The following is an 18,132-nucleotide window of genomic DNA, read 5'->3' as shown; positions in this document are numbered from 1 at the left end:
GATGTTGCGTGTGTGGAGGAGAGTCAGAGTACGAATCAATAAGGCGTTGGCTTTTCATGTGCGGTGGCCCGCGTCCAAAGGTGTCCTAAGCTTGCGTCTCATCACGGCGGCGGGGCAGCGTGGGCGCACTCGGGTAAAGGGGAAGGGATGGTTGCGTGTGTGTGTGTGTGTGTGTAGTAAAGCAGAAAACAAAAAAAAAGCAGGTGCTCTTGCACGGACATGTTGACACCAGAATAAGTCAAGATTCCCGGGAAACGCACAAACGCAATTTTCCCGCAGAGCACACAGCAACAACAACAAATAACAAGCTAGTAGCCCAAAGAATGAGTTCATCGCATAAACTTTCGGCGCCACCAGGACGGGGATGTCCCGCGAACAAACTGAAGAAATGTGGTGCTGTCCTCAAACAGCCCCGTGTCACGTCCGAGCTCCCCGATCAGTGCTACCGGTAGGTCCGTCTCCAGCTGCACGGAGACCATTGGGTTGCCACCAAGCGAGAAGGGCAGCAAGGGGGCAATGCTACGCATGCTTCCGCTGACATAAGGCTCTGACAAGATGGGGGTCACAATAAGATCCACGTCACGAAACTGTTCTGATGTGGCGCGGGCCACATTTTCGCGGGTTCGCAGGGCTCGTTGGTAATCAAGGCTTGTTAGCGCCCTACCGTTGAAGATGGCTGGTACCAATTCGTCCGGAAGCTCATCCAGTAGCCCGGACTGCGACATTGTGTCGAAGCGCGAAGATGACGTCCTGCCGCCACCATGACCTGGTGGGGTGAAGAGACCGTCAATCGCCCTTGAGAGTTCATAGAGAGAAATTGTTTGAATGGCCTTGACCACCACCTCGAGGTCAATGTCCAGGCTCAGTGGTATGACCTCCAGCAGCTCGTTCTTGCGCATTGCATTTTGAGTCGTTACAAGACGGAGAATACGACGGCGAAACTCATCGGCTGACAACAATCGTTCTTGACAGAGTTGGTCAATCCAATCGGCTGGGTAGCCAACTGACAGTTCAGTATGACGGCCCCAAAGCTCCTTCGGCGAGCCTGACGTGCTGATTTTATCAAGGCCGGTGTAGTTTGAGCGACTCAAGGGTCTAGCACCGCCCCCGGAATCATCACCGCTACCGTTATGGCTACTACTAATATTGGCGTTGGTGTTACTGATGCTGCTGCTGTTGACACTAGTGGTGTTACTGTCCTGTTCTGTTTCGGTGTTGTCACCACTTCTTTTGTTGCCGCCGCCGCTGGTTTCCCGTCGATTATTCTCGTCAAGAAAGTAACTTGGCTGAATAGCAGAGGTAAATACTTCCCAGAGATAGAAGATGTCATCGAGGCGAGCCGCGGTTATACCAATAGACATGGAAGGAATACCCAATCGGTATCCATCTGTAAACATGGCAAAAGACTGTGCTGTGGGCTTAAATGCCGCGACATCGTAGTGTGCCGGTGAACTCAAAGCCGCTGGCCCCATGAGTGCGGATCCAATGGCATAGTTGCATGCATTCAGATGCACCGCCGCAGCCCCAGGGTGCTCCGGCGCAAACACACTTTCCTCGCCAATCGTCAGCGGCGTCTGACAGGCTAACTTCCCAATGAACTGAGCTCCGCAGCGGCGCAGCCAAGAGACAAAGGCAAATTCCGTGTGTGGCATCTGGTGAAGCAGCTGTGACTCAACCCCGTAGCGCGTACGAAATTCCAGCACATCAAGCGCATCCGAAACGCCAATGGCGATACCACTTAGCATGCCGTCAGGGAATAGACTCTGCTTAAGGTCCATCTCACCTGCCACCTCAACGAAGCACAACGGCGGTGGCTTCATCTGCTTCGCCTTTGCCGAGGCCCGCCCCCGCCCCGTGAGAGTCTCGGCACGCCGCCGCATCTCTTCCACAATCCGCCGCTGCTCCGCAGTTTTGTTGTGCAGGCGACTCATTGTCTTTCGAACACCCAAGTCCCTCAGCATCTCTCCTTGCGTCGCGTTTAGCCTAAAGTACCGCAGTCACCACCACCACGTGTCGTTCTCCTCAGCTGAGACTGCCGCAGCTTCGCTTCAAATGGATGTAACTTCGAATGGTTCCGTTCCCCTCCACACGGAAGGCTTTCCACCCCCCTGCTCCGTCCCGGCCTCCTTCCAAGAGACCGAGGGTGGGCATTAAGGGATGAAAGAAAAACAAAATAAACGAAGAGGACCGCGAGTAATGAGGATTCACGCAAAGGAAAAAAGGGGTTCATTGGCGCCCCCTTCAATGGCCCTGCCATCACAACACTTTCGCAAACATGTACGTATACATACATACCTGTGCACCAATGAAAGGTGCGCGTCAACGTTCATACAATGCGGGCGCGCATGCGCACCCCCAAAGACAAGTGCAGAAGGAAAAACAAAAGTACAGATTTTTAAAAAAGAAGAATGGAAAAATGGGTGGCACACACACACACAAACGAAAAAAAAAAAAAAAATAAGAAAAATAGAAAAAAAAGACAAACAAAAAAACTAGACCAAACTTGCTAAAGGCCCTGTTTTCTTTATTCCTTCACTCTGTTCTTCCTTCTCCTTCTCTATCCCTCTCTCTCTCCCTCCCTCTATTCCTCCATTTTACCACTGAGGGCACCAACGACACCAGCGATGCGGGTACGCCGGAGTCCCCAACAGGTTCTCCTGGTTTATGGCAGCTCGAATGAGTTGTTGTACTCTGCCTTCAATCGTCTCCACCACCTCGGCGTGGCGCTGCCCCTCCACATCCACACCTGCCCCTTTCAGCAGTGGCGTAGACGCCTCCACGGTGTTCGCAAGCAAAGTTGTTGAATCCAATGTGCTGCTGTCACCGTGGTAAAGCTGAATAAGATCATCGGAGCGCCCCAATTGGAAGCCAGCAAAATCCATGCTGGCTGGCTCCGCAATCATGGGAAACCGATCATCCATAAGCTTTACAAGGATGGAGGCAGCATCAAAGAGTCGCGGTAGTGAAGGAAGGTGATGCAGAGCCGTTGTCCGCGACCCCCAAGTGCAAAACGTCGTTGTGTTCATTGCGGGGGACATTTTTTGCGCAAATTTCGCCGCAGATACCGTTGTTGTTGACGTTTTTTTCATCATGGTGGCTGGGGCAAGAGCTTCTGACGCATTAGTTGACACAGCAGGCAGGCGTTTACGCTCTTCACGATGTGACTCCAATGGCGCAGTCTTTGCTACCGCGTCATGCACAACATCGCCGCCGAGTAGAGTGGCCTTCGTTTCTGACGTCTTTGCTGGACCCGGCACAACGTAAGTGTGATCTATCATGGTGGTTTTTGAGGCCGCCATCGGCGTCGCCTCCTCCACAGGAAGGCTTTTTTGCTCTTCGCCCAGCGAGGTCACCATGATAGATGCACTCATGGAAGCATCAGCAGGATGCAGCGCTGCGACTGAAACCATACATCGGCCACCTTCCCCGCCGGATACCTCTGGAAACACTGTCACACTGCCACTCCGTAGAGTTGCATTCATGTCCGAGCCTTCAGCCGGCGGGGGCTGCTGCAGCAACGCACCCCGCCACGCAAAGCATTTCATGTCTTGAAAGCCAAACTTTGCAATACCTGCAAGATCACGACTATAGCGCAGCGTGGCGTAAAGACACTGGGTGGCTCCACTAAGAAAGGCATTGTAAGGGCATTTTAACGGTAGTGATGCCACAAGGCATCCCGTGAGACGAAAAATGGTCGGATCTGTGCATGGGAAAGGTGATTGATTCGGCGCAGCCACCTCCACTTTGTCCCCTATCAAGTTACCCCCTCCTCCTGTGGAAACACTGGAAGGCGGTTGTGTCACCAAACTCCGTGGCAACGGCTGAAGGGCATGAGCGCCAAGATGAAGCGACGCCACATGCCCAGAGAGGAGATCAACAAAAAACGTGGTGCTCTCGCGATGTGTCGCATCAAACAGGTACTGTAGTATGCTCCACTCCGCCAGGTCCCTGGTGTATACGTGTACGGCATCTAACCACTGTGCAGCATCGATTGACATCGCCTGAAAGGAAAGACTTAGCAATTGGGCGTGCCGAGGCGCTTCTGCCCTAAGAAGAGCCAGTCGTAGTTTAGTTAGCGGCGCCGCGCAAAGCTGCATCGTCTTCCATCCCTTTGTACATGTGGACACGGTGGCTAAGCTGCGTCCGTCGCCCAAGTGATGATCGTCAGCCCCCGCATTAAGAGCAAAAAACTGAAACGCCCCCCGCTTCCCTTTCCCTGACCCTTTGGAAGTCTCCTCCATCTCGCGCAGGTGCTGCTGCAACGCCTCTCTCACACCCTCCAGCAGAGTCACCAACTGGGAGGCAGGTCGAGGATATTCCTCCTCGGAGAGCTTTTTCGAGGTCAAAACGCGGCGTATAAAACTAAACAACGGCCAAGGCCTGCCCTGATCAAACGCAAGCTCCACAAGACGTTCGTAGCGTGTGAGAAGTTCGCGTCGATTTCGACGCAATCGTGAGGCAGATCCCGCCCCAACACTATCCCGCATCCCGCCTTCTTGTACTGACAACGTGGGTGTGTCATCACTGTGAATGCCTTTGCACGCAGATTTCTCCTCATGTTCGCGTTCTGGTTGTCGTTGATGGTGATGCTCATAACGCCCTTCTGATGGAATTGAGCTCCTGTCCTGGCACCGGACATTGTACTCGGATATAATATGGAAGAGCGATGACGGTTGCTGCAACATGGAGCTGTTGCAGCTATACTGCAGCGATGGCGGTAGTGTCACCTGCCAACGGGAGAAAGAGGCAACACGGTCGGGTAACTGTGTGATGAACTCCTGAATGCCAACAGGTAGCACAAGCGGAGTCCGAACGTATCGCATGGGAAGACTTCCACAAAGACAATACACGGCACTTTCCATCGCGGCCAATGGGCGAATAAAGGCAGTGTGATCTACCAACTCTATAGGGGACGTTTTACCACCACACGTCGCCGTGCTGGCGGTAGCGGCAGTAGAAGTAGCACTAGCATTAGTATCCATTCTCCTTGGGTGAGTTTCACAACACTCTGCATGGAAGGATGAGCCCGAAACGGCTGACGCGGCCGTGTCCTCCGCCATTTCAATGCCGTGAAAACGCATCCCCGACCCATCTGAAAGAAAAAACAGAAAGACCTCCTCACGCCTGTGTTCAGACGACAAACAACAAATTTTTCTCCGTACATGCAGAACACGCAGTAACCCTTTACTGTGACCTCCTTGAATGGTGGTGCCAGAAGATGCAGTGGCGGCATTGGTGTTATCGTAATTCCTAGAGCCAAATTCACTCTCCACTTGCGTGTAACTGTCGGTCGTGTTGGGAAAACCCCGCATCGTCGATGACTGGCCCTTCTGTGGCTCCTGCTCTTTTGCATCAAGCTCCACCATGTGATGCCGAAGCAACCACGTAGGCATCGGAAAGGCGCACACGCCCAAGGCAAGCGACTTTTCTTTACCACTTCGCACAAACTCGCAAAGCTGCAAGGTTTGCGAAATAATCAACTTGTACTCTGGTCCATTTTCGGCTAGCTTGAAAAGCATGGCAGAGCGCCATTGCTGCTGTTGTTGATGATGATGATGATGATGATGATGATGTTGTTGTCTTTGCCGTTCCTGCTGCGGATGCGGCTGAGAGGAACGAATGTCACAAGGATGCCGACATGGGAGCTGAGGCAGCTGCTGGGGTTGTAGAGGTTCCTGGCTGTCGCTGGGTGAGTGCATCCGTCGCTCCCCCTGACGTCTGTTGGGGCTCCTTACCGGTGAGAGCAGCTCGTCGGCAGCTTCCGAACTTCGCAGTTGCCGCAGACCGAGTTTGGACTCGGCGGAGGCCACACCGAGACGGCATGGGGTAGTTCGTCTCATGGCATCATCCACTTCCACCTCCTCCGTGAGGTCTGTTGCTGGCGTGGCGGCCGTTCGTGCAGGCGGGGCCGAGGGAAGTGAACAAAGGCCGCTGCACGGGTACGCCTCGTCGTAGTGAAGCTCCTCCTCACGGCCGGCATCCTCCTCCAGTGCGAGGAGGGAAAGGTGGCGGTGCTCAAAGGTAGAGGCAAGATGAAACACACACTGGTAGAGCATCATACGGGACCGAGCGCACATCTCACGCACTGCGTCACGGAGTTTGTAGTGCCGCGCTGCGGCGTTCACAAGAATAGGCAAGACATAACCCCAGTGAAGAAACATGGCGGGGGAGAAGTCAAGGAGAGCAATGCCTGTGCCGCGGTCCCATGTCTCACCTCGCTCCGGTACCGCCGACACGGACGCAGCTCGGGCGATCTCATTGTCAAGGACGCCTGTCATGTTAATTTTTTTCTCCTCCATGCCCACGCCGTCCGTGCCAATCTCCTCCAACTTCAGTGCAAGGTGAAGCGCCTTCAGCAAAAGGTGCACCGCCGGTAGTACGGAGCGCGCGTGGCGAGAGCGCTGTGTGGAGACCGTGGTAAAGGGACCGATACCTGAAATGGAGGTAAAGGTCGCACTACTCCAAAACTGGACCGATTTCTGTAGCGCGCTAATGGCCTTTTCGGACTGAACGCAAAAGTTGCCAAGCGTCTCCGGTTCCCTTGTCATGTCCCACTCGGCGTAGATGGCCATGCACACATCAAATAAAAGCAGGCCAAACTCCCGCCACGCCGACGCCAACGTGATGGAGGAGCCAATAATGTGCTCCATAATGCGGTATTCACGCAGAAGGCCATAGGCGGGGTTATACTCATCCTCCTCCCCATCAAACAGGTTGGTATCACGCGAGGAAGCGGAGTTGAGGAATGCCCGCGACGTCATTCCAAGCTCCCCCAATGAGACTCCACGCATTTGTGGGCGTGACACAAGCTTGGGTGACGGTGCCAGTGAAATGTGTTGTCTTTGATGATGCACCGTCTTTAATTTGCGCTGACACTCAATATGAAGCAAAAGCAACTCCGCCTGTTTCTCTGTTATAGATCCCAATCCCAGAAAGGCATCGACTGATATCTCACCGGTGCCTAGTGCACGCATCGATTTCGGTGCATGCATGAACCCGCCGTGGCACATCAGCATCAATTCATCTGTAATTTCACTGTGCAAACCGGCCAAATCCCGTGTCCGAAATAAATGTTGCAGCTCAATACGATACTTCTCCAGCAATAAAGTGTCACGGTAGTTTTTCTCCTCTAGTGGACTCGTGTTATCGATAGGGAGAGAATAAAAGTGGCTAAGAGTGCTCACAGCCCGCTTAGGCATACCTTCCCGCACAATATGCTCAGAAAGCTCCAGAATGTTCCGCAGCTGCCAGTCGGGAGACACAAGCGTATTCCGTAGAGCAATAATCTCAAAACGCTGCAGCACAGTACTGTGGGCAGGAAGAGGCCGTCCAGCGATATTCTTCAAACGCCGCAAGATTGCCTCGGTATAGGCAACTTTTCCACGCCACCTACTCTGCTGCGGCTCCACACCCTCACTTCCTCCACCGCCGCCACTGCCAGCCGCAGTGGGGGGAAAATTATCCCTCCGGTTGTCAGCAGTCCCATCACCGCCGGCACTAGAGGCAGCACTAGCACCAACACATCCAGTAGCAGTGGTCAGGTTTGCCGTCGTCGCCGTCGTCGTAGGGTTGGTTGTTCCTGCGTGAGTAGGCATAGAAGGAGCCGGGCCTACGACTTTGCCTGTGGCGTCCCCAAGTGTCGTTTTCAGTTCAACCGCGTCTATACCCTCCTCCAGATCAGAGATCTGCTGAAACATGATGTTCAGCTCAACCCTCAGTCGAGCGTTCTCCGTATGAAAGACAGCGTATGAGTCTCGTAAAGCCGTCCGAAGGTCACTGAGTATGCCTTTTGCCTGTTCGTAATCCTTTGCCGCGGTAAGAGCAGCGGCACGGAATAGCTCCGTCTGCTTGTAAAATGGTGGGCATCCATAACTGCGAGAGCATCGGTCGCGCTCGTCCCGCGTATCGGCCAGAAAGCGATGGTAGTCAATCTCGTCCACAAGGTCCCAGCGAGAGAGAGCCTGCGCGGCAGACACAACGTACCTTGTAATGTAAGAAGAGATGGACCCTCCCGCGGTGGGCGCCCATGAAGTTACTAGCAGTATGCGCTGCAGCGCTTGCTGCTGCCGCTGCTCCGCTTCCGTCTGCGTTGAAGTACACCCCTCTTCGTCGGAAAATGGGACATATTTAATATTTTGCCACATCTTTATAATACTCTCAAAGTCATACACCCGCATGTAACAACGCATCGCACCAACCACGTCATTTAAAGACAGCTTCGGCCGCGGTAACTGCACGAAAGTCGTGCCGCCTCCACCAGAAGGAAGCATTCGCAGAGTCGCCCAAATAGAACGCAGGTACTGACGTAGTGCCACTTCAAACCACCCCAACTCAAGATAGATGGCGGGAGGCATACATTCCTCCGCATTCCTTTCCATACCCGACGCAAAACCAACAGCTGCAACAGAAAACGCATTCATCTCACTGTGGGTACCCTGCTGTGTTTCCCACGGTAACGTATCTGTAATGAAATCATAATTCTCCATGACGGGCGTGTCACCACAGTGGCTAATGTCTGCCTGACACTTATGTCTTCTGGCCTGCACCAACTGATGCGCTGCTCGACGAACAAGCGGATTTCGTGAGAACAATCGTGGAGCATTTTCGTATCTAACATCCCCCAGCGCCAGCATCAAACGCGCCAACGCCTCCCAGGAGAAACTGTCAGAAATTTGCTGCAGGGTGCACAACAACAAAAGTGGAGAATTGAGTGCACGCTCGGCAAGCACAGACACAAGATCCAATGTGATGTACTTCTGTTTAATGGTCCGTGCAAGAGGCATGGAAAAAAGCGAGGGGCTGTAGAGACGAATATGGTGTGCCAAACGTGCCAACTCGGCGGCAATGTTCTGTGGCAACTTGTCGTGCAAACGCACAAAGTCACATATAAGTCGCATCCACCGGAGCACGCCCCTTTCGTCGTACTTTGTGAGGTGCGAGAGGAAGGCGATGGGCATCAAATCTGAAGCAAAAATTGTAAAGTGTCGTCGCACAAGTGTGGAACAAATACTCACACACATATGATCACTACTTTCCACAAGCATTGTGCAGAAGAGCTCAAACCACGGTCGCCACTCGCTGCTGGAGAGATTCTCATGCTGCATAAAAAAGCGCTGCTCCTCCGTCACATAACTTCCCTCATCGTTGTCATCCTCATCGTTATCGCTATCATCCGCCGTAGTAGTCCCCTGCTCCTTGCTTTTCTCATCCCCTCCAATGGCCAAAGGACGTTCGTCCCCTGCACAAAATGCCCCCGTCATGTTATGGCTCGCGATGCTGTTGCTTCCGCTAGAAAAATTGTCAAGCTGACGCTGCCGCCCCCACTGCCTGTGGATCCCGCCAGTGCCGGAAACAGGAATAACCGAAACCACCGGAACGACGGCGGAGACGGGGTATGGAAAACCGCTGACGCCACACCCAAGCGAGGAGGCGACCCCGCACCCACTGCCGTGTCCCGACTCCGGTGTCATTTTTCTGGATAACAACATGCGTGTCGCACTCTCCACACCCGACATTAACGGCGTTGCCAACGATGACGACACAACCGGAGCTGAGGATACAGAGGAGGAGCGCGAGCTCTTTAACGGTGGCTTTTGCGCACGGATTGGAATAGGCGTGGAGTGTGGTGGCAGATCCTTCAGCGGCAGGGGGGAAGAGCAGCTGCCACACTCCAGGAGCGTTCTCGGCAACGTCGCCTCTGGAATCGGATCATCGGCACTCCCGCGGCTTGAAGAAAGAGGCACAGGCCGCCTGCCCCGCTCATGTTCCTTGTCTAACCGCACTTCTGGCAGTAGCGGAGGCGGCGGTCGCGGTGGCGCTGGTGCGGCCTGAGGTTTCTGGGCTCCCAACGGCAAAAGGGAGAGATGATATTGTGGGGCTGTGGCGGCATGAAAAAACTTCATCACTGGACTGCCCGTGTCAAATCGCTGCTGCAGGTATTCACCAATCATGAGTTCGTAGGAGACGGCGGGCAGATGGCATCGACCAGCCACAACCAACACACATGCCAGGAGTTCCAGTTCAACCGGCGACTCCCATGACGTAAGTGTATCCCGAAAGGGAAACGAATAGGAGCACTTATCCACGGCTTCCTTGTTTGTGGCCTTCGGCGTAATCAACAGACGTGCCAAGGAAGAACAGTTAAACCACATCGTCTGGTCCCCGCGTCTTCGTCGTAGCTCATATTCTAATGACATGCGTGTCATGGCAGACGTAACTGAAACCTTTCGGGCGTGCTGCCGCGAGCCTGAGCTTTGTCGCAGCCAATGCCAATCCTTTTCCTGTCGTTGAGCGTGTTGACTCGCCTGTGGTAGTTCCTTCTGCTGCGTCCCAGCAACAATTTGTAGCATTGCCTTGTGGGTCCGTGCATAATGCCAAAGCTGCAGCAAGACGCTCTCCAAAACCGCCGTCGCCTTGGTTGCCACGTCACAGTCGTCCAAAAATTCCACCAAAAACTGTGCAATGACGTGACTCACTTCGGTATCAAAAAATGTGGCACCAGTGGTGGAGGAAGAAGAGGAGGGAGAGAACTGTACACCGCACCCACTCGTGAGCTCCAGTGGGCCTGATGTGCTTGAGGGATTTGGTAAGAGCTGCGCAAGTGCCAGGCAGGCAGACTGTGTGGCAGACTGGTCTGCAATGTGAAGAAGAGAGTGAATCGCCTTCAGAACCTCACGTATCACGCTGGGAGAGGTGTGCATCCTCGTCGCAGAGACACGGGTGATGGTGGAGACCTCGCCCCGCTGCTGCTGCGGGTTGGCGGCTCTTGACGCCGGAGACATCTCCCCAACCAGCCGCATTAATTCACCTAGCAGCAGTGAAAGAAACCTTTCGCAGTGCTCATGTGCCAAATCCGGAACGGTATTGCAGAGTGCCATGAGTAGCTTGCAGCAGCTTGGCAGCGCGTGCCACGAGGAGACCCAGTGCTGTTCGAGAAAGGCCACCAAGAGGGCATACATGGGTGCAATGGTGCGACCAGAATGTTGCACCAGCTCCGCAAGATTTTCCATGGTTGACACGCGCAGTGGGGAGTCTACCCCATCCCGGGAAAACAGCCGAGTAAGCACACTCAACAGTGACAGCATGTAATGATCCAGACTCTGCAACGTCCCTGCCTCACGCAGGATGGCCACGGTTGCCCGTAGGCAGGCCCCTATCTCCTCACTGGTAAAGGTAAGCACACCATCGAGGGCTTCAAAAAAGGTACGGAGGAGTACACGCAGAATAATATCTGGCCATATTTGCTCCGTAAAATATATTCCTAGTCGGCCACCGAATTCTTTTTCTAGCAAAAACGTCTCCACATCAATCCGATACAAAAATGGTAGCCTGTGACTGTATTCTGGGTGCCCAATAAACAGCTTCGTGTCGCGGGCCTCTTCCTGTTGATGATAGGGCTCAATGGAGCTGATGGTGCCAAGCAGTTTCAGCACCGAAAGAGATAGTTCGGAACCAATAGATGGTTTCTGGCACAACAATGACTGTAAATTGACAACAAGTATCTGTAACCCGTTTGTGTCATAAAAGGGCTTTGCAACGACAAGGTACTGAACAAGCCTTTGCAGAGCTCCAATGGCCGCATGCAGGCGGTCCGCATCCCCGTCACGAAGCAGCAACTGCTCTGAAAGAAGCTCCAGTAGCGGCTCAAATTTATCCCCCTCCTCACGTGCACTTTCATCCATCAGGTACGAGAACATGTGAAGGGCGATAATCACTGTACCCCGCTCCGCTGCGTGGCATGGCAGCAGTATATGCTGCAGTAGCTGTAGGAGACGATCCAAGTGAAGCGGAATGGAGTATGGGACCGCCTGTACCAACTCAAAAAACAGTTGCAGTTGTTCTGCATCAATCTTCACCGTCGTAGACGTCACCCTCTCGCGTTGAGAGGAGAGAAATGTGCGCTCCTGGAAGTCGTGCAACATCTGCAAAAACAGTTTCCGAAGCCGTGGGTAAATGCCCGAGAATGAGTGCATTGAAACGCGGCGTAGAATGCGAACCACCTCCACCCGGTTAGGCAAATATTCGTCATTGAAGACGGAAAACAAAAGGTCCACCACTTCGACGTGTGTGCAGATAAATTGGTCCGTCTCAGGTGTGAGATTCTTGAGTGCCACATGGCGGATGGACTCCTCTGGATCGCATACGGCAACCTCCACGAGCCGATGCAAGACCTCACGCAAGGTGTTGATGTGTGATCGACCTGTATGTCTGTCACAGGTGGAAGCCACCTTGTTCTCCATCAACAGCGCCTCGGGTGGCAACGCCGGGCCGCGGTTCGTGTCAGTGTTGCTGGAATTACCCATCGTTGTCTCTGACATCCGCTTCGTCTGTGTCGTTGCAGTCGTGGGGGTTGTAGTAGTAGTAGGTGTGGTAGTAGGCGTAATGGCGGCAGACGCAGCCGTGGTAAAGCTACTCTGACGCAAAAAATGATTCCCTGTGTGTGTCGACCTGAACTCACGGCCCGCACCCAAACTCCGTGAGTTCATCATCGGATTGTCGACATGCATGGTGGCACACACCGCATTTGCGTCAGTGCCAGTCGGAAACGGGCATCGCGGTTTACACATCGTCCGCTGCATGCGTCCACCCACGGCTGCTCGTCTGCCTGCTTCCTGTGGCAGGGCACGAAAGCAGTCGGAGAGAAGCAGGTTCACGCACGAGAGAACGCACTCCCGACGCAGCGCAGCGTGACGATGCGACATATATGGCATGCACACCTCCATGAAAAAAAAAGCGGTCCCTTCCCACTCCATGCAAAACCCTTGCAGTACGCGAAAACACATAATCTTTTTCTCCAAGTTAAAAAAACTTGTGGCAAGTTGCGTGGTTGTGTCGTCACAGCCCTTCAGCAACATGTCTGCACTTGTTCGCCTACCACCGCGCTTTGCAGCCGCCTCACCTGCCTGAGAGCCACACGGGGCAGCACTTTCGGTAAGAACCTCGGCAATGCGCTGCAAAAGTGCGGTTTGACACCTTGGCTGTAGCTCCGGATAAACGTCGCACACCTTCGCAGCTACGCTCGTCATTTCTGTAGTGAATGGGGCGGAGAGAGCCATCTCCGTCAGCTGCTTCACAATCGGCTGGAAACGCTCAAGAAGCTCCACAGGAATATTGTGTACCAGCAAGGCAAGAACAGGAAAAGCGGTGGGGCAGTAGGCTGGTGTGTCGTACTGCAACGCACAGAAGAGAATGGGATAAACCTGCCGCATAACGGCCACCTGAAAAATGTCAGCGTGGGAGCTGGCAATGGCGGCGAGAAAAAGCCCAATATTGATCAGCGCAAGACTATGAAGGTCATTCCCACATCCCGCCGCTACCCCAGATGCAAGCTGATGTATGTCTTCACCAACACCACCACACGGGTGGACTTCAACGGGCTCGCGAAAGACTGAAACAGCACGACCAATAAGTAAACGCAGCGCCATTTTCACGTCATCGCTCGTCAGGCTACGTGGGCTGTAAAGGGCCAGAATAGGCAGTAAGCGCTCTGTATACAGTGAAGAAGGAAAAGAGGTCGACTGTGGCAACGCATGCGTCGAGTCGTGTGTACCGCATGCGTAGCAAAGTGCCAGCAACCTGCGCAGTGTAAAAAAGGGAAGGAAGCTCTCCAATTCCGCCGACTTACGGCTGCTGACACCCAAGTGGATTGATGGTCGTCGAGATTGTCGCTCGCTAAACTCCGTATGACGCAGTTTCTGATGGGAATGCTGCTGATGAGAATGGGGCGGAAAGGGAGAGTGATGCCGGGAATGCCGGGGGTGGAGTGGCACGTGCTGCGTCGAGGCAGAACCCAGCGAAGAGGATAATGCCTCCACCGCCATTCTTCCTCCTTCGCCTCCAGGCGTATCTAAGGCGGCCGCCGCCGTCCGCACTGCCGTTGCAGAAGCAGCTGCTGCTGTGCTTGCCCTTCCTGACTTGGGTGAACCACGGTAGAATGATGCGGGCGTATGTTTCGGAGACTGAAGCAACGCACGTCGATTCCACAGCATACCAGGCATCGCCAACGGACGGGGCTCCTCGGAAATAGAGCTGCGAAGACTAAGCCACCCTTCAGCTTCATCATCATCATCATCATTATCATCATTATCATCATCATCATCATCATCATCATCATCGTCATCTTCCTCCACCTGACGGGCATTCTCTTCCTGGAGGCGGCGTGCACGTGCCAAAGAGTTGTCCATCCCGCTCCTAGGCGGTATGTTTTCCATGTTATCTCCCTCCACACCCAGCGGTAGATCAGAGGTGCGGTGTTCAGGAGACACTTCCTTTCTTCCACTGCGAACGCTCGTAACACATGAAGAATGCGAGCTCGAGAGCTTTTTCCGTGAGGGGCTCTTTTCGCTCGCATTACCCTCGGGAGTTGTCACTGTTGCAGCAATCACTGTTGCAGTTCCACGTGTGGTGTGTTGCGGCCCCGCAGCCTCCGCAGCTGTTGCGTGTTCGCCTGAAGGGTCAACCACGGAGTACTCCCAGTAGGGGAAGCAGAAACGCATAGCACACACAAAGGCGCCCACGACGAGTGTTCCAGCATGGAGAGCGGTCTCACTGCTTTGCGGGTGTGGGATTTGTGAGAGGCGGTGCTGCAGCTTCCGCCGCGTCGCACACAAGGCACCGCCCTGCCTGCAGGCCGTAAATACTGGCAGCGTTGAACACGAGGCGGGAGATAGAACCGAAACTCTATCCAGAGTTGCCGTTGTGGCGTCTCGTGCACATACACCTGTGTTAACTGATGCGTTTAGCGTGTTACTCATCGAGCAGCGGCGTCCAGAACCACCAAAAAGACGTTGACCAAATGCTGTAATTTTCCGCTTAAGATGACCAAAGAACTGCAAGGACGCATCCGCCGTGCCTTTGTTGATCTCACCCTCACCGCTTTGGTGGCCCCCACCCCGCTGCGTCGGTAACGCCAAGGACGGCACACACTGTGGTGGATGCCCAGCCTGGGGGGGGATGGAACTCGTGCAGTCCCTCGCCTCCAATCTGGTATGGTGAGAGCGAGGAAAGCGAAAACGAACTCGGCAGCTCCACACCCCGCTCAGAAATGTGTAAGAGGGCAAGAGCCTGTTGAAGTACGGTGTTGACAGAGCGGTAGTTTCGTTGCTTCAGGGCAATAACAAATAACGCACGTAGTGTCTCCGCCGCAAGTTCTCGAATAAAGTAAGGAGATTCATCGTTCGGTATCGCCGTCCACGTTGCTAGGAGAAGGGAGTCCTGCTCATTTGAGAGGAGGGCGCGGTAGAGAGACATTGGCCACAGCGCCACGTGACGAATGATGATAAGACCTGAGAGTTTCGCCGCCAAAGTATCGTCGTAGTGCAGAAAGTCACAGGCCAGCGAAAGAAGCTCAGAGGTGACTTTAAGGTACACTGAGGAACTCGCCTCAATGACGTGTAACTGACCCCACACCTCCATGGCAAGTGTGACTATAGAAACGCTGGCTAACGGCAAACATGTGCGAAGATGGTTAAATAAAATTGTAACACGCTCATTTTTGCTTGCAAATCGCCAACCGATGGCCCGCATAATGATGTGTAGCACCAGGGCGCGCTCGCCGTGACTCACAAGGTCACGCAAAAGGATGTTGAGTCTATTGACAATTGCATCACGTTGATCACTTGGTCCTGTGGTCACACTGGACGCGGTGGCAGAAACAGATTCCGAATTCAACGCTCTTTTGCCAAGCAGGGTGCAGGCAGTGGCGGCGGAGCCCCGCTCCTGCACAAAGGAGCGATTGTACTGCTCAATTAGCGTCGCCAGTGCATTAAGTCCCCTCTGATAATTCGGTTCCAGCGCCTCGTAGGAGGCCCCGCCATCCGTCAATGGGAGCTGCTGGTAATTGGCAAATACGTCTATCATCTCTGAAGAGTGGTGGCGGTCCGAGTACGCACCCGTGTGAGAAAAAGGCGCGGAACGATGACTACCTAATAAAAGGGCACTTCCAGATGCCTTCGCTGCATTTCCAGTGGTGTAGTTATCCGCTTGATGCCGCTCGTGTGTCACAGAACGATGCGCCCTAAGTATCATGCCACCCTCTCGCACAATTCTTCTTGTGTGACGCCACATTGACGCGTACCCTAATGATGCCGTTCGCATCCTCGGTATTGCGGATGATGACGACACACCAGATGGTGCACCCAGAAACGTGTGTGTGGCGGAAGAAGCAGCTGTGCTTGCCATGGCCAACTCACCGAAATACTGCAGCAATGGCGGAAAAAAGTGGGCGTCGTCGTGGGCCACAAACTGCCCCATACGTCGCTTATTACGACTATTGTACTGACCGCCACACGCCTCGTGTCCGCCCACCCCCTCCTCCTCCCACGCAGACGGCAGCGCCGTCGCGCTTTCAGCTATCCCTCGCACACCTCCCCTCGATGCACCTCTGGGGCCGCTGCTATTGCCGCTCGCGCCATCGCGGCGGCAGGGCTCGTGTGCCGAGAGAAGACTAGAGGGAGTAAAAAACTCCCGCGCCAGCGCGTCTAACCGTGCCGCCATTCAGCCAACGGCGAGTAGTCACACAAAACGTTAGCACCAAAAACAAAGCAATAAGACCAAACAAAAAGAAAACGGACGTTTTCTACCACTTCACTGCTAAACGAAAAAAAAAAAAAACTTTTTTACGGCCAACAAACACTGCCGGATTGTCCTGCGTTACAAAACACACGTTCAGGCCAAACAGAAGGAAGGCCTCCCCCCTGCAGCGACGCGAGTTGATGAGGAGGCAGAGCACAAGACACGCAACTGCCGCCCCTGCCTCGTATCTACTTTTTTTTTGTTTTATTTGTTTGTTTCTTTGTTTGCAACCTCTCCCTTTTCGTCGACGCCGTCGCGGTCCTGCGAGGACTTAGCGCAAGAAGCGGGAAGCAGAGGGGGAGAGTGCGCTCCACGGGCAGAAGCAAAGCACGAACCACACACGGTCCCTGCAGGAGCACCTGCTGCAGCGCCAAAAAATGCGGGTGTGGGCCTCCCTCCTGTTACGGCTTTATCCCTCCTTCCTCCTTTTCTGTAGGATGTTTGTGTGGTTCGTCACGCCTCCGTGGGAAATGTTTTATCGCCGCTGTTGTATCCCTGCGTCACGTTTTATGAATCAATATTTACAGATGTGAATACACTTCCCTCACTCACTGTATGTATAAGAGTGGGTTATCCTTCCTTTACGGTCCGGTTAATGTTGCAGGCTTCGTTTTTCCACCAAATGTGTGATACCGCCAGGGAAGCAAGAAAAAAGCGTAAAAAAACATTACCCACGCAAAAACCCATGAGATGGCAGCTCGGGCGCAGCACAACAGAACTTACAAGGTAGGAAGGCTCATATGCACCTGGAAAAAACACATAAATGTCACGCGTAAATCAATCCCTGTACAATTTGCCGCACACATACAAATAATACACATACACACGTGCATCGCACGCAAAAACACTTCACCTGTTGAGTCCTATTACCATCTTAGCTGGCCACACCCATCCGATCCTCGCAGCACTGTCCTGGTCCCCGCGTCTCCTGTTCTCTTCCCCGCGTTACCCGCCTCGCAGGCACACCCAAAAGAGGCAGGGTAAAGCATGGAGGAGACGCGGCCTCAGCGACTGTGTACATCCCCATTAGCTGCTCCGTGTAACTGTATCATCTCTTTTTATGTTGTTGTGGTCGTTTTTGTCGTCAACGACGCCTCCAGGTCCGCCACTTGCTCTGCGTAGCGTGCGATACTGCGGTAGTGCTCCTGTAGGTCGCTAGATATGTGGTGTTGCAGCCAATTGTAGTGGCGTGCGCAGCACATCACTGCCGCCACCACACCAACGGCAAAGTACTTTGAGAAGAATGCCACACGCACCTCACTCATTGCAGATGTGCCCACACTATTCCCACACACACACACACACACAGACACAAACGCACCGTCGACCCCCCACGTCGCCTCTCCCTCACCGTCTCTCTGTGTGTGGGTGTGTTTCGTGTGAGTCTCCTTCCGTGTGCAAGCAGTTCCGCACCACAGGCACTGAGCTCAGCGCAACTCACTTGTCTTTTGGTTGGTTAGCCACTGCATGCACCGCGAGGTAAATCCGAAAGAGAGAAAAAAAAAAGGCAAAACAGCTGGAATTGCTTCACACCGGTTGAAGCAATGCAAGACGAGCAGC

The 18,132-nt window shown here is 53.8% G+C and overlaps 3 protein-coding genes across 3 annotated transcripts, besides 7 other annotated features; all 3 read right to left on the bottom strand.

Moving 5' to 3' along the window:
- Window positions 1-152: 152 nt before the first annotated feature.
- Window positions 153-175: a microsatellite.
- Window positions 176-329: 154 nt separating this feature from the next.
- TraAM80_02787 (uncharacterized protein) lies at window positions 330-1,961 on the bottom strand (the record flags this gene model as incomplete). The annotated part of the gene is made up of 1 exon (XM_029379778.1): window positions 330-1,961. One exon carries the CDS (start codon window positions 1,959-1,961, stop codon window positions 330-332), a length of 1,632 nt encoding a protein of 543 aa, XP_029240305.1.
- Window positions 1,962-2,424: 463 nt separating this feature from the next.
- Window positions 2,425-2,442: a microsatellite.
- Window positions 2,443-2,492: a microsatellite.
- Window positions 2,493-2,503: a microsatellite.
- Window positions 2,504-2,532: 29 nt separating this feature from the next.
- Window positions 2,533-2,583: a sequence feature (GA-rich).
- Window positions 2,584-2,594: 11 nt separating this feature from the next.
- TraAM80_02786 (phosphotransferase) lies at window positions 2,595-14,753 on the bottom strand (the record flags this gene model as incomplete). Its single annotated transcript, XM_029379777.1, has 1 exon — window positions 2,595-14,753. One exon carries the CDS (start codon window positions 14,751-14,753, stop codon window positions 2,595-2,597), a length of 12,159 nt encoding a protein of 4,052 aa, XP_029240304.1.
- A 115-nt stretch (window positions 14,754-14,868) lies between these two features.
- Window positions 14,869-16,494, bottom strand: TraAM80_02785 (uncharacterized protein; the record flags this gene model as incomplete). The annotated part of the gene is made up of 1 exon (XM_029379776.1): window positions 14,869-16,494. One exon carries the CDS (start codon window positions 16,492-16,494, stop codon window positions 14,869-14,871), a length of 1,626 nt encoding a protein of 541 aa, XP_029240303.1.
- A 270-nt stretch (window positions 16,495-16,764) lies between these two features.
- Window positions 16,765-16,799: a microsatellite.
- Window positions 16,800-17,860: 1,061 nt separating this feature from the next.
- Window positions 17,861-17,893: a microsatellite.
- Window positions 17,894-18,132: the final 239 nt, after the last annotated feature.

This window comes from Trypanosoma rangeli (genome assembly GCF_003719475.1).
Source record: "Trypanosoma rangeli strain AM80 chromosome Unknown Tra_15.4_contig_00067, whole genome shotgun sequence".
Lineage (NCBI taxonomy): Eukaryota > Euglenozoa > Kinetoplastea > Trypanosomatida > Trypanosomatidae > Trypanosoma > Trypanosoma rangeli.
The sequence above is the reverse complement of the archived record's forward strand: the minus strand, read 5'-3'. Positions and strand labels throughout refer to the sequence as shown.